At 46.3% G+C, this 12,135-nt stretch overlaps 3 protein-coding genes across 3 annotated transcripts; all 3 read left to right on the forward strand.

Annotated features, from left to right (window-relative positions):
* The first annotated feature begins 195 nt into the window (after positions 1–195).
* LOC101078046 (regulator of G-protein signaling 13-like) lies at positions 196–3,088 on the forward strand. The gene is made up of 5 exons (XM_003975804.3): positions 196–1,863; positions 1,965–2,018; positions 2,100–2,161; positions 2,237–2,403; positions 2,469–3,088. The coding sequence occupies exons 1-5, from the start codon at positions 1,832–1,834 to the stop codon at positions 2,649–2,651; spliced, it is 498 nt and encodes a 165-aa protein (XP_003975853.1). The 5' UTR covers positions 196–1,831; the 3' UTR covers positions 2,652–3,088.
* Positions 3,089–4,823: 1,735 nt separating this feature from the next.
* LOC101077816 (regulator of G-protein signaling 21-like) lies at positions 4,824–6,434 on the forward strand. Its single transcript, XM_029831159.1, has 5 exons — positions 4,824–5,201; positions 5,274–5,342; positions 5,430–5,488; positions 5,583–5,749; positions 5,942–6,434. Exons 1-5 carry the CDS (start codon positions 5,122–5,124, stop codon positions 6,146–6,148), a joined length of 582 nt encoding a protein of 193 aa, XP_029687019.1. The 5' UTR covers positions 4,824–5,121; the 3' UTR covers positions 6,149–6,434.
* Positions 6,435–6,807: 373 nt separating this feature from the next.
* On the forward strand, positions 6,808–12,099 carry ro60 (Ro60, Y RNA binding protein). The gene is made up of 9 exons (XM_003975802.3): positions 6,808–6,904; positions 7,610–8,210; positions 9,109–9,329; positions 9,402–9,548; positions 9,625–9,762; positions 9,834–9,950; positions 10,090–10,206; positions 10,351–10,497; positions 10,567–12,099. Exons 2-9 carry the CDS (start codon positions 7,628–7,630, stop codon positions 10,717–10,719), a joined length of 1,623 nt encoding a protein of 540 aa, XP_003975851.1. The 5' UTR covers positions 6,808–6,904; positions 7,610–7,627; the 3' UTR covers positions 10,720–12,099.
* Positions 12,100–12,135: the final 36 nt, after the last annotated feature.

Genomic DNA, 12,135 nt, shown 5'->3' on the forward strand with positions numbered 1-12,135 from the left:
CGCGCGTGTGCGTGTGTGTGTGTGTGTGTGATGTCAGGGGCTAGTTCACTTCTTCTTCTCTTCTCACTCATGTTAGAAAAAGCCACATGAGTGTTGTCCTGTAAAGAAAAGGGGATTAACACCATTTCTGTTCTGAGGAAGGGATGAACGCTCAAGAACCGACACAGTGACGGTTGGAGGAAACCCACAGATGAGTGCTGGCACTGATAAAACACATGTCTGAGATAACAGTTTTTTTGTCACGACAGCAAGTGTTTGGGGCTCTGGCGTCTTAACACAAACCACTTCCTGTAAAACAGACCACCAAAAAGAGTATGACATAACAGCTCAACCCCTTTTTAACACATTGAGGAATACATTTTGTGCATCGTCCTTCAGATTGTAAACAAATTTTTTTCTGTATGTCGGTCATCACTGAGATATAAATACGCACCTATAATTGTCCTCCTATCTTTGTGGGGACCTTCATAGACATTTCTCAAACACCTTAACCTAAACTTAACCTAATCTCCATTCTAACCCTTACCTTCAACCTCAAAAGTCACAGGCCAGTCGAAATGTCCTCACTTTCTGCTAATTTCCTCACTTTGCATGTGACATTTGTGTTTTGGTCCTCACTATGTAACATGAACAAGAACACATACACACACATTAATAGAAAAAATTTGGGGGAGAAAATTGTTGAACCACACTGTTGCTGGAAAGAGCGAATGGGTATTTTCTTTCGTCCTCTTTTATAAACGCATGTCCGGGAGGCTGTTTTGTCATGGCCTCTGACTGAAGAGGAAGTGAATAAAGCAAAGTAAATGAGCCACAGTTCAACACATGAAAGAGAATTAAAACCACTTTAGCATGCTGACGTCACGTACCGAGGCTTGTCAGATGATGTGATGACTTGCTTCTTTGTTCACACTTTTTTCCGCAACTGTGCTGGTATTTTTAAATCTAACTGATCTAAAAGAGCGTTCAAATCAACCTGATACAAAATAAATCAAATTGGAACCGCGACGCAGTGATGTCACCTGAAATCTGCAGCTGGTGCGTTTTAAATGGCGAATGGGATGAAGGAAAAAGAAGAAATAATGGTCATCTGCAAAGCAAATTTCCACATTTTAACGCAGCTCACCAAGTCCTGGTGAGATTTTAATCCCTGCCACAGCTTTATATCAGCAAGAACCGCGATAATAAGTGAAAGAATGTCTGGAGATCACGTCAGTAGGGCTCGGCTTATGCTGACATGCTCGTCTTTCGCTAATCTGTGGGAGGAAAAAAACGGAGAAATAACAAGCAGGACTAAAATAGACTTCGGGGGGGCAGAAAACTGTGAATCAAATGGGTGCGTTTGTCAACTGAAAGCTAACTGGCTAATTTTCATCCTGACTCATGTATTGGTCTGTAAATTTTACAGCTTGTGTAAAAAGAAAGATAAGTTCAATAATGTGATAGAAATAGCTCCCCTCTCCTGTAATGGTGTCCTTCCACATTTCGCCTCGAAGCATTCGAGGTGACATTTGTGCAGGAGTTTCCATCGGCCAATTTGCATCCCCTTGACAACCAAACAGTCCGTAGTGCGGCTACAGTACAGGCCACCAGTTACAGTAGCAGTCAGCACATGCATGCGTCATATCTCACTTCCTCTTTTTCTGTGGTTGGTGCTGCATGATGTTGTGACGCTGCTCCCCATCCATGTTTCATTCTTCCGCACCCATATAACCAGATGCGGACCGGTTAGATCGGGCAGACGCGGGGGCGCTTCCAGGCAGCTAAAAGCAGCATTGTGACTGTCTGTCGACTGGACAGGATAACTCATAGACAGCCACGGCGTCCTGACATGGATCCTGACAAGAGGAAGGGGAAAGATAGGTAAGCTGTTGCCACTGTTGTCATAGCAATGCAATATTTGCCTTCAAAGAGCCTGTCCGCCAAATGAGGCATGACTTCTGTACATTTTCTCAAACAAACAGGAGCAGACCCTTGAGGTATTGCCTCAGGTCATCTCAGGTCCCAAAAACCAAAGGGTAAGTGGATTAAACCCTCACAGCAAGCTAGAAATCTATATGGTTAACATGTGGTCGTGACTCTATGACCCCTTTTTGCAGGTTGTCTTTTGAGGAGATGACACAGTGGTCGCTCTCTCTGGAGAGGCTTCTTTCATCCAAATGTAACCTAAATGATCTTTTAAAGACGACATTCCTCCTGGACTGTGGGTGAACGCTGTTTTTTTGTTTACATTCAGACGGGATACAGATCTTCCAGGCCTTCCTGAAGTCCGAGTTCAGCGATGAGAACATTGAGTTTTGGATGGTGTGTGAGGATTACAAGAAGATCAGGTCTTCGTTCAGGATGTCCTCCAGAGCCAAAAAGATCTTCAAATGCTACATCCAGGCTGAGGCCACGAGAGAGGTAGAACGCTGCTGATGTCCCGCGATGTAAGAATCTGTGGTTCTTAACAGTGATTCCTCCCACAGATCAACATTGATCACAAGACCAGAGACCTGATCAGGAGGAACGTGGCGGCGCCCACCCGAGAGTGCTTTAACGACGCCCAGAGGATCGTCTACAACCTCATGGAGAAGGACTCGTACCCGCGCTTCCTGAGGTCCGACATCTACCGCAGCCTGCTAGACTCGACTTCAAAGTCAATGATGTGAAAAGCCCAAAATGGTCAACGGAGACCTGCTGCTTGCAGCGTGGAGCTATGCCCGGCGCCGAAGCGGCGCTCGCTTGTCCCACTATCGGCCGTGGCCTGAATACAGGGTGGCGTTGCCCCGGTGATGCCAACATCCTAGAGACGCTGAGAAAGAGAAACGTCTGAATCGGCTCCAGAAGAGTTTTGGGGACTTTCTACCAGTGGTGCCAGGAAGTGAATGTGGTGCAAAAGGGTGAATGCCGGCGTCTCCATCCGCACCACAACTGCCACTAAAATGACTCCACGCTATCGACACGTGCGTTTCCACGTGCACGCCGCACAGAAATCATTTGTTACGCAACTATGAAGTGATCCTATAAGCTATATGTTTAAATAATGTCTCTACAGTTTTTTTTGTGAGTGAATTTGTGCGTATTTAATAAACAATATAAGACATGGGATCATTTTTAATTATGCAGGAGTGGAAAAAAGGTTTCTGCTACAATACAAGGGTTTTTTATGGTTAGCACAGAGCTAAAAACACTTAGCTTTAATTATTGTCCAAACATGTACTATTCAAATCGGTCAGTTAGAAGATTTGGCGTCTGCACATATGAGCTACTTGCATCTGATCCTATTTAGATTTTTTTTTAAATGAGGAAGCAAAAGTGCTATTTACACCCACAGTATAAATTAGCAGCACACACACACAGACCTCGTTACATTGCACCACCCTGGGTGTGAACAGTGTAATTTCAGCAAAAAGGCATCGTGTCGCTCTTTGTTCTATTTTTCGCTCCAAGTTATTTCAGCAGGATGTGGGCCGCTTCAGTGCCGCTCGGCTAAGATGGCCTTAGCCTGATCCTGGCTGGAGTCAGAGCTTCCTCGTCTGGGAGATGCTGACGAATGAGGAGGCGCTCGAATTTGCGGGTGTTACGCAATCGATGTGATGATGAGTGTCATGAGACAGAAGTCATTCTTCTTCCACGCGGCTTCGTGCAAGGTCCCGGTCGGACTGTTGCCACAGCAAACCAACGTTGAGGGTCCGTTTTCAGAAGCAGCAACACCGGCAGCATAAACAGAACCAATAAATCAACATCTCGTCTTCTTAACCACTTTATCCCTTCTGGGGTCATGAGGAGGGTAAACAATGGGCAAAGGCAGAGTCCACCCCTGGATGAGTTGCCAGTTCATCGCAGGGACCAATTTGAGCATTTCTGGGTTCAGCACCTTGCTCAACGGTACCTCAGCAGTGCTCTGAAGGTGTTCAGGCACCTTCCCCTACTACCAGAACACCTGCCATGTTTTGTCTGCACTGGAGCTCGACCCGAGAACCCTCCGCTTCTCATCCCAGTTCCCAACACACTGAGCTACCACCACCCCTATTGGCCCATCCTGTAAATAGGAAGTAGAATCCCATATGTGGCACCAAGTTATCGCATGAAGATTCATCACTGGTGTGGGCACAAGTCTGGAATTACTGAATCATTTTTACACATTAACAGCTTTCAAACTGGATCTAAATGGTTCCCACACTCAGCGAGACATCCTGCTCAACGTGGGAATGATTTCACCTGCCTCAGCAGGCCCCCAGACCTCCGTCTGGTTTCCACACATGTATAATAGTGATGAAATCACTCATTTTTCTGAACTTCTCAAATGCAGCCAGACCCGTTGATGGAGGGATTTCCGGCCACATGCTAATTCATTAGAACCAAATCCTCTCTCACTCAGACCAGGTTCCCGGTCTGTTTGGCAGCTTCTCACCCACAATGAGACTGTTGAATGACAAACAGGAAGTAGGAGATTCTGTAACTGTTATCTAACAGTTCAAGTTGCAACATTTTCAGTCTTTCTATGTTTAACTTTTACCCCCAAGCCAGAAACGTATACACAGAGTTTCATTGTTCCAGCTTCGCTGACGTCTCCAGATGTTACGTTATCTATTTTCAACTCTTAGTTTAAACTTGGCCCCATTCCTGGCGGCTACATTCAGGCTTTCTATCACCCCATTAATAGTCAATAGTGGTTATGAATAGCACATCCCATCACCGACCAAACTATTTATGCTTGTTAAAATCTCAGAAATAAGTAATTCAGATAAGTCAGAGAGCAGTGACGCTGCTAAAAGTAGCTCCCGCGTGGCTTGTTGACCTGTGACTAAGTATAGATCAGACATGGATTATGAGGCGAGTGACGTCAAAAAGATGACTGAGGAACAAATTTAATGCATTTAGCCACGAGGGGGATTGGAGCTGTTGTGGAAGAGCACGAGATGTGATGTCCCCGCCAGGAACCCTGTGGGTCTTTGGGAAGAAAGATGCTGTGAGCAGAGACAGTACAGCTCGTAACACTATAAGAGGGTGTGTGTGGGTGGAACCATTCCTCAGATTCCTCCTTTAACTGGATTTGATCCGGTTGGTGTGGTGGACAGGCAGTTGGGCTCTAGTCTCTGGTACCGCAGCACTGATCCAGAACTGAGCCGCTCAGAGATGATGCCGGAGTCACTCTTGCAGGGGGGCTGCTGTAGCTTCTCCCCAGCACCCCTGGACACCCAGGACACAAAGAGAATGTGAGTATGTCCGTCTGGTTTGTAATTCCGAGAGGATATTCTCCTGATTTTTCTGCTCCCTTTCTCTCTTAGGTGTCAGGCCTGGAAGTCCAGGATGCATCAATTTGTCCAGAGTCCAATATCATGGAGGAGGACATGCAGGTTTGTTTTTAAGAAGTTTCACTGCCAATTAGCCACCGGTTTTATTTGAAATACTAACAAGAGCACATAACTCTCTGCTAACTGCAGGAAAGAATCAAAGCACGGCTTCCTGGGAGAGTCTCTGGACACGCTCCTTTCACATAAATGTAAATTTATTTTTGTCTCAAGCATCACAAAGCTAAAGTCGAGGGGGTCGCTGCTGCCGCCTCTGCATTAAAGTGATGCTCTGCTGTGTAACAGGTGGACTGGCGCTGTTCCGGGACTTTCTGAAATCAGAGTTCTGCGAGGAAAACCTGGACTTCTGGCTGGCCTGCCAGGAGTTCAGAAGCGTCGACAGCCCAGAGGAGCTGAGACGAAGAGCCACAAGCATATACGAGGAGTTTGTCAGGGCTAACGCTAAAAAACAGGTAACAGCAGAAGGGATGAAGGCAATATTTGCAGAGAAAAACCTTCGGAAACTCTCCATATACTGACATGTACCCGCTATATGGTATGGGCTCATAAATATTTCATCTAAGTTACAGTGTTTATGCTTTAAATGGTGATTTAGATTTAAACATCACACATCCCTGTTTCTCTTTGTCGCCATGTGTTGGCAGGTAAATCTAGATTTCGACACAAGGGAGTCCATCAGTCAGAACCTCCAGCAGCCGACTCCATCATGCTTCGCCGCCGCGCAGAGGAAAATTTATGGCCTGATGGAGAACAGCTCATTTCCACGTTTCGTTCAGTCAGAGCAGTACAAAGTCCTGGTTCAGGTTCGAGCAGGCTTGGCTGGCTTTGGGAGGAAACAGAAAGGCCTTTAACGTGAAGTGCAGCAGGGACATGACAGATCCTGAAGCATTGATCTATTTAGGTGGAACATTGCACGGTGAATGACTTGGAGCAGCGCAGGTCCCAGCAGGACAAAAGGCAGCGTGGTGACACTTCCTGTCCCTTCAAAATGTCACCTCGATTCATGGCAGCACAGAGGCCATGACAGACTGCAAGTGAAATTGTTGGTGCGATACAAGAGCACAACCACAGGTGTGTTGTGTATTTATGGTTGTATAAATGTGTGTGTGTGTGGGGGGGAGGGGACTTGAAAAATAAAACATTTTTATATTCTGTCTATGACCAAGGAAGCAGCCGCGTTTGTCTCAAAACTATTCCGAGTAAAGCTGAAACACTGCCAGCTAGTGGTGACTGAGAACACATACACTCAATATTCAGAACTATAAAAGTAAAAAGATGGAATATCATTTCATTTATTTATTTATTAGCATTTCAGACACGATTTAAGAAATTAAAGAGTTGTAATAAGAATAACAAAAATAGAAGTATTATTATAGAATATTCGTCTAGTAACCAGTTACGTGGATAAATAAGAGCTAGGAGATATAAAATATAGTATATATTAATGAATTAATACCTTTGATTCGGTTATTTCGTCGCTAGAACTCCATATCCCAGCATGCCCTGCGCACGCTGGGCTCGCCCCGCCTCTTAGTTCATTGACGGCCGTCTGAGCGGAGGCCTGCTGTCTAGCCCATCAAGAACTTCAGAATTGCATTTAGATCGCGGTAAGTTCGCGCAGCTCTACAAGTTATGCAGATGTTGACCGGGATGTCGTTAGAACGCATTATTCGTTCATCGCTACATCAGTTCCATCAATTTTAAACTCTGCCCTCCGTGGCGAGCTGCATCGAGCCGCCAGTCAGCTCAGCTCCAAAGAAAAAGAACTCCTTTAGCAGATTGTTAAATACTGCATGTGCAACATTGCTGCGAAATTTCACGAGTATGTGAGGTATTTGCATTAAGCTTCATGCGACAAAATAACAACAGCATGACAAAACAGAATAACCCGGCTGGCTAACGGTAACCAACTTGGCTTTGGCCACTGTCCCTCCCTCTGCTAGCTTCACTAATTGAGCAAACCTAGACTAAGTGTTTTATTTAGTAATATTTTAGCTATGAACAGCTGCCTTTGTGTCGCGAATGTCTAAATCGTGGTGACCTTTAATCGGCTTTACCTTCTTTGTGTGAGGGACCTGATGGAAGGATGTTCTGGTGGGAGCAATGATGAGTTGCTTTGATCAGATCTCCACAGTTTATTAGATCTTACACATGCGTCACAACAAGCCATGAAACTGGTGAATGGTTCCACTCAAAGATGTGGTCCACAATGATCACGTCTGCTGTGTTGGTTTTAATGACGTCCTTCTTTTGCGTTGCAACATGTGAAGGGAACTTTGATTGTTATCTAACACGTAAGCTCTTTGTTTTAGACTCTCTGAGGTATTACGATGGATTCCTCCGTCAGCGCCGTATCTTCGGAGACCAACCACACCCTGTGCGCAACAGGTGGTGCCTCTCAGTGGGAGGTCGATGACAAGACCAGGCTTCGCCGCTTCCTCTGTTACGGTTGTGAAAGACATGTATACACCGCCCGAGAGGAGGAGAACCTCAGCCTGCAGAGTGCCGGAGCCCTGACGTCCATGCTGCAGGAGGGCCGGGGTTCCGAAGTGGTGGACGAGATTAAAAAGTTGGCCCGGGAAGGCCGAGCTGTCCGTCTAGGCCCTTCCCTCTTTGCTTTGGCTTTGTGCTCCCAGCATTCCGAGCTGAAGACCAGACAGGCGGCGTTCAAAGCTCTGAAGGAGGTTTGCAGGGACCCCGCGCAGCTGTTTGCTTTCATCCAGAAGAAGAAGGAGTTGAAAGAAGGGATGAGGTGTGGGCTCTGGGGGCGCGCGCTCAGGAAAGCAGTGTCCGACTGGTACAACGAGCAGGACGCCATGAGTCTGGCTGCAGCCGTGACCAAATGTAAACAGAGAGAGGGATGGTCGCACCGGGACCTGCTCAGACTCTGTCACACCAAACCAGCCAATGAAGGTGCGTTAAAACGAGACGCCGCATCAGCAGGTTGGGGTTATTTTCACTCTGCTCGGGGTTGTTTTTGTAGATTTCTGCATGCACAAAATAATCCCCTTTACTTTATTTTTTTGTGTAGTCATTCTGCACGTCTTGAAGCGCCGTCCTGCCGGTTAAGCAGTACTTAGCTGATTGCGAGCGGCGTGTAATCATCTGTAATGCTCGGCACTCACCCAGCAGCTTCCATCACAAGTCGCATCGTCAACAGACGGCAGTGACTCAGTTCCTTCCTGCACGATCGCATCAGAACATCTTGTCTACCATGATCTGCTGCTTTGACTCAGCAGCCATTTTCGTTTGTGTTTGTACGTCAAATAGGTGTTATTCCAACATTTAAAAAAAAAACTTAGAAGCATGACATTGACCTAAATACTAAATCTTGCCAGCTTTTCTCAGTATTGAAGGGGATATCCCTCAGAGAGATAGACCTCAAAGACCTGATTTGGATCCCATACTGGAATCCGCCCTGATCCTATCGCAGCACCGCAGGTGGTGCTGCAGGCAGATCGATAATGCTGTGATCCAGGAGCGCTAAGACCCCATTCAGAGGTGGATCTACCCATGTGTGACCCAATTCTTTAAAACCCCGGGTGCAGAACTGTGCCCTGACTCACGCTGCAGACCTTCCTTCTTAACTGGCATCCTCTGCAGTACAGAGGGAAGCTGCAGGAGCAGCCGGCCTGAAGGATTACAAGCATGGTAAATCCCACCAGCGCCTTGTGTCTAGGTTTCTCACCTCACCCCATGCTTTAGTATGTATGTATGTATGCTAACAGCATCCATTTGAAGGGGCACACTTTTAGAACCAATCATGACCCATAAGGTAACGCAAACGAGGCGTCATCTTTTTCTGTTTCAGCCATCGCTTTAATCTGTAAATACGCAACAAAAGGGTGGGACGAGGTTCAGGTCGCTTACTCGAACAAAGAGAATTCAGAAGAGGTGGCCAAAGTGCTTTCGTACCTGGAAGTGGTGGAAAAAGTCAAGCACAGCTGCGATGAAACAGAGCTAATCAATTTAATCGAAGAACACAAACTGGAGAGGGAGCAGCTGTTGACAGACCATCTGAAGTCCAAACAGGTGAGCGTGTTTGGGGTGTGTGGAAGAATCACCGTAGCTTAATTTTTCTGAAATATGTGGTTGTTTCTGTAGGTATGGAGAGCTCTGCTGAAGGAAATGCCCCTCCAGTCAGTGCTAAAGTTCTTGGGTAAGATGACGGCAAGCAAAATCTTCGAACCCGGATGTTTGGAAACACAAGCCGTGTGTGACAGGATCCAGTGTGAAGCTACATTAAAGAAGGCAGGTTTCCAGTTAAAGCACGTTTGCATCAGTGACCCTGAGGTTTAATGTGCGTTATGTGTCTGATCATCACCAGGCCAAGATTCATCCATTCAGCCTCCTCATATCGTTAGAAAACTACAAAAGAGGCCAAGGATACCAGGGAAAGAGAAAATGGGAGCCTGACAGCAGTATCGTCAAAGCCGTGGATTCTGCCTTTTACAAGAGCTTCGTGGTGCGTTTCAGCCTGTCGGAGAGCAGCAACACCAGCTAACGGCACTAACCCCCTCCCAATTCTGTCCTCAGAACGTCGAGCCTGTGGGTAAACGCTTCATATTGGCGGTGGACGTGAGCACCTCCCTGAGCAGCGTTGTCCCGGGAACGCCAGTCAGCACCGCCATTGCTGCCGCCGCCATCGCCATGGTAAGACGACGCTAAACCGCCTGGATGGTTGGGACAGCTGTGTCCTCATCACAGTGGTCTTGAGCCTCCAGGTCCCTCAGGACACCATCATTGAGACGTCTTCCAGGTAATCCTTCAAGTCCTTTTTCCCTCCTCGCAGACTTTTGCGAGAACGGAGGCAGACGCGGAGGTGCTGGCCTACTCGGAAGGAGCCGTGGTTCCCTGCTCTCTCACGGCCGACATGTCTCTGGCAGAAGTGACGTCCGAACTGGTCAAAGTACGTGGACGTGCAGCAGAATCAAAGAAACGCTCACAAAATTGCAGCTTGCTGTCTGGTTTTACTTGGCTTTCCCAGCTTTGTGTTATTAGTCTTGCTAAGTTAGACCCAGACGGTTAATTTTCCCACCGTCACCGTTCAAAGGTGCCGAGCGGCAGCACAGACTGCACACTTCCTGTCACGTGGGCCACAGAGAGGGGCAGAGCAGCAGACGTGTTTATCATTCTGACCAATAACCTGCTGTGGCCGTTCTCTGCCAGTCCAGTGGAGACTCTGCAGAAGCACAGACGGGTACGTCCCGTCCGCTCGCGACAGGATACCGACTGTGATTCGCATCTGACATTGATGTTTTTCCAACAGAAAACCGGAGCCAGTTCCAAGTTGGTGATATGTGGGCTGACCTCTAATGGTTCTGCGTTAGCGGCCACAGATGATCGGGGCTTGCTGAGCATCTGCGGCTTTGACCTCGAAGCTCTGAACGTCATCCGTAACCTGGCCGAGGACTTGATCTGACGAAACACCGACAGCATGTCCGAATGATGTCGAAGCAGGCAATAAGTGGACCGCCGCGGCTCACTCGGCATCTAGCGTGCCCTCAAACAGCGCTAATCCAAAAGACAGTTACAATTCCAGTTTCTCTCTCCTGAAGAATTGTCCAGCGGGCTGAACAACAATCTGGAAAGCGTCCCGTGCATGTAGGAGTAAAAGGAAGCGTTAATGCAGCCACATTTCCAAAATGGCTGGGGGTTGTAGTGGGGGTGTGACGGCTGCCTGTACATTCACGCTGATGGACTCTGCTGTAGCGTCTGTCGCCAAAGGGTGCAGAAAGTGAAGAATAACAGTTCTTTTAGTGGTGTATGTCATTCAGTGGGATGAGCCGTGCTTATATTGTGGCGAGACACCTGTTCGAAGCGAAATCATACCGATTTATCGCAGGTCGTACCTGAGAAACGCATCACAGAGGTTTGTGGAGGATTTCCAGTGGAAGGATTTATTGGTATGTGTTTTAGTAGGTTTTAATGTTACAGTCCACGTGTTCTAAAGCTAAAAACCTGCCCTTTTTATGACATAGCCTCCTAAACTAACACTGAAACAGGAAATTAAACCACGAACCAAATTTAAAAAGATGTTAAGACAATGTTTATTTGGTTAAGAAGGTTTTTTTTTCTTGTCTAGAATTTAGTGTTATAGTTACCTAGCCACCTTAGTTTTAAGTTTTGTTTTCCTAACACCGTTTTACTTTGAAAACCAGGTCATATGTTTTATTTGATGATTCTGTGCAAAGGAATACTCCTCGGTTCCTTTTGGTGTGGTTTTACCCTTTCCAGAGGATACATTTGAAGGAATGTTAATGCCGGTGTTTTGGAGCTGCAAATCACTTTAATTTGGAGGATTCCGGTTCTCCTATCGTAGTCTCAACTCTATGCATTGCATGATGCTGCTGTACACGTCGGCTCACAATTCATTTGAATCCAAGGCTGAATTTATCATCACAATTTTCTTTGTTTTTATTATAGCACAAAAAAACAAGTCTAATTGTGTCCTTTATGGAAAACCCTTAAATGTGCTTTCTAGAGACTACTGTAAACTTTTATATGTCTTCAAATGAAGGATGCACACAGTTTTAGTAATAGAGTTTCTGAAGGATGGAATGCTGTTTTAGACATCTAATAAGATCGACTTTTGGCTTTTCTTACTTATCCACCCTTCCCAGATATTACTTTTGTCCAATCATGGAAAATACTGTAATATTATGAGCTACAATATGACCATTGGGACTTCAGCTGTTGATAACAAAGTAAACTTAAGTGTAACAGCGTCATCTGTCGCATTCATGCAAGCGCCTGACTGTAACAGCAAGGAAAAACTAATAAACACTATGCTGCTTTTTTATGAAGTGTTTTATAAAAACTGCACCTGCCCTTACAG

The sequence above is a fragment of the Takifugu rubripes genome, chromosome 22, assembly GCF_901000725.2.
Source record: "Takifugu rubripes chromosome 22, fTakRub1.2, whole genome shotgun sequence".
Lineage (NCBI taxonomy): Eukaryota > Metazoa > Chordata > Actinopteri > Tetraodontiformes > Tetraodontidae > Takifugu > Takifugu rubripes.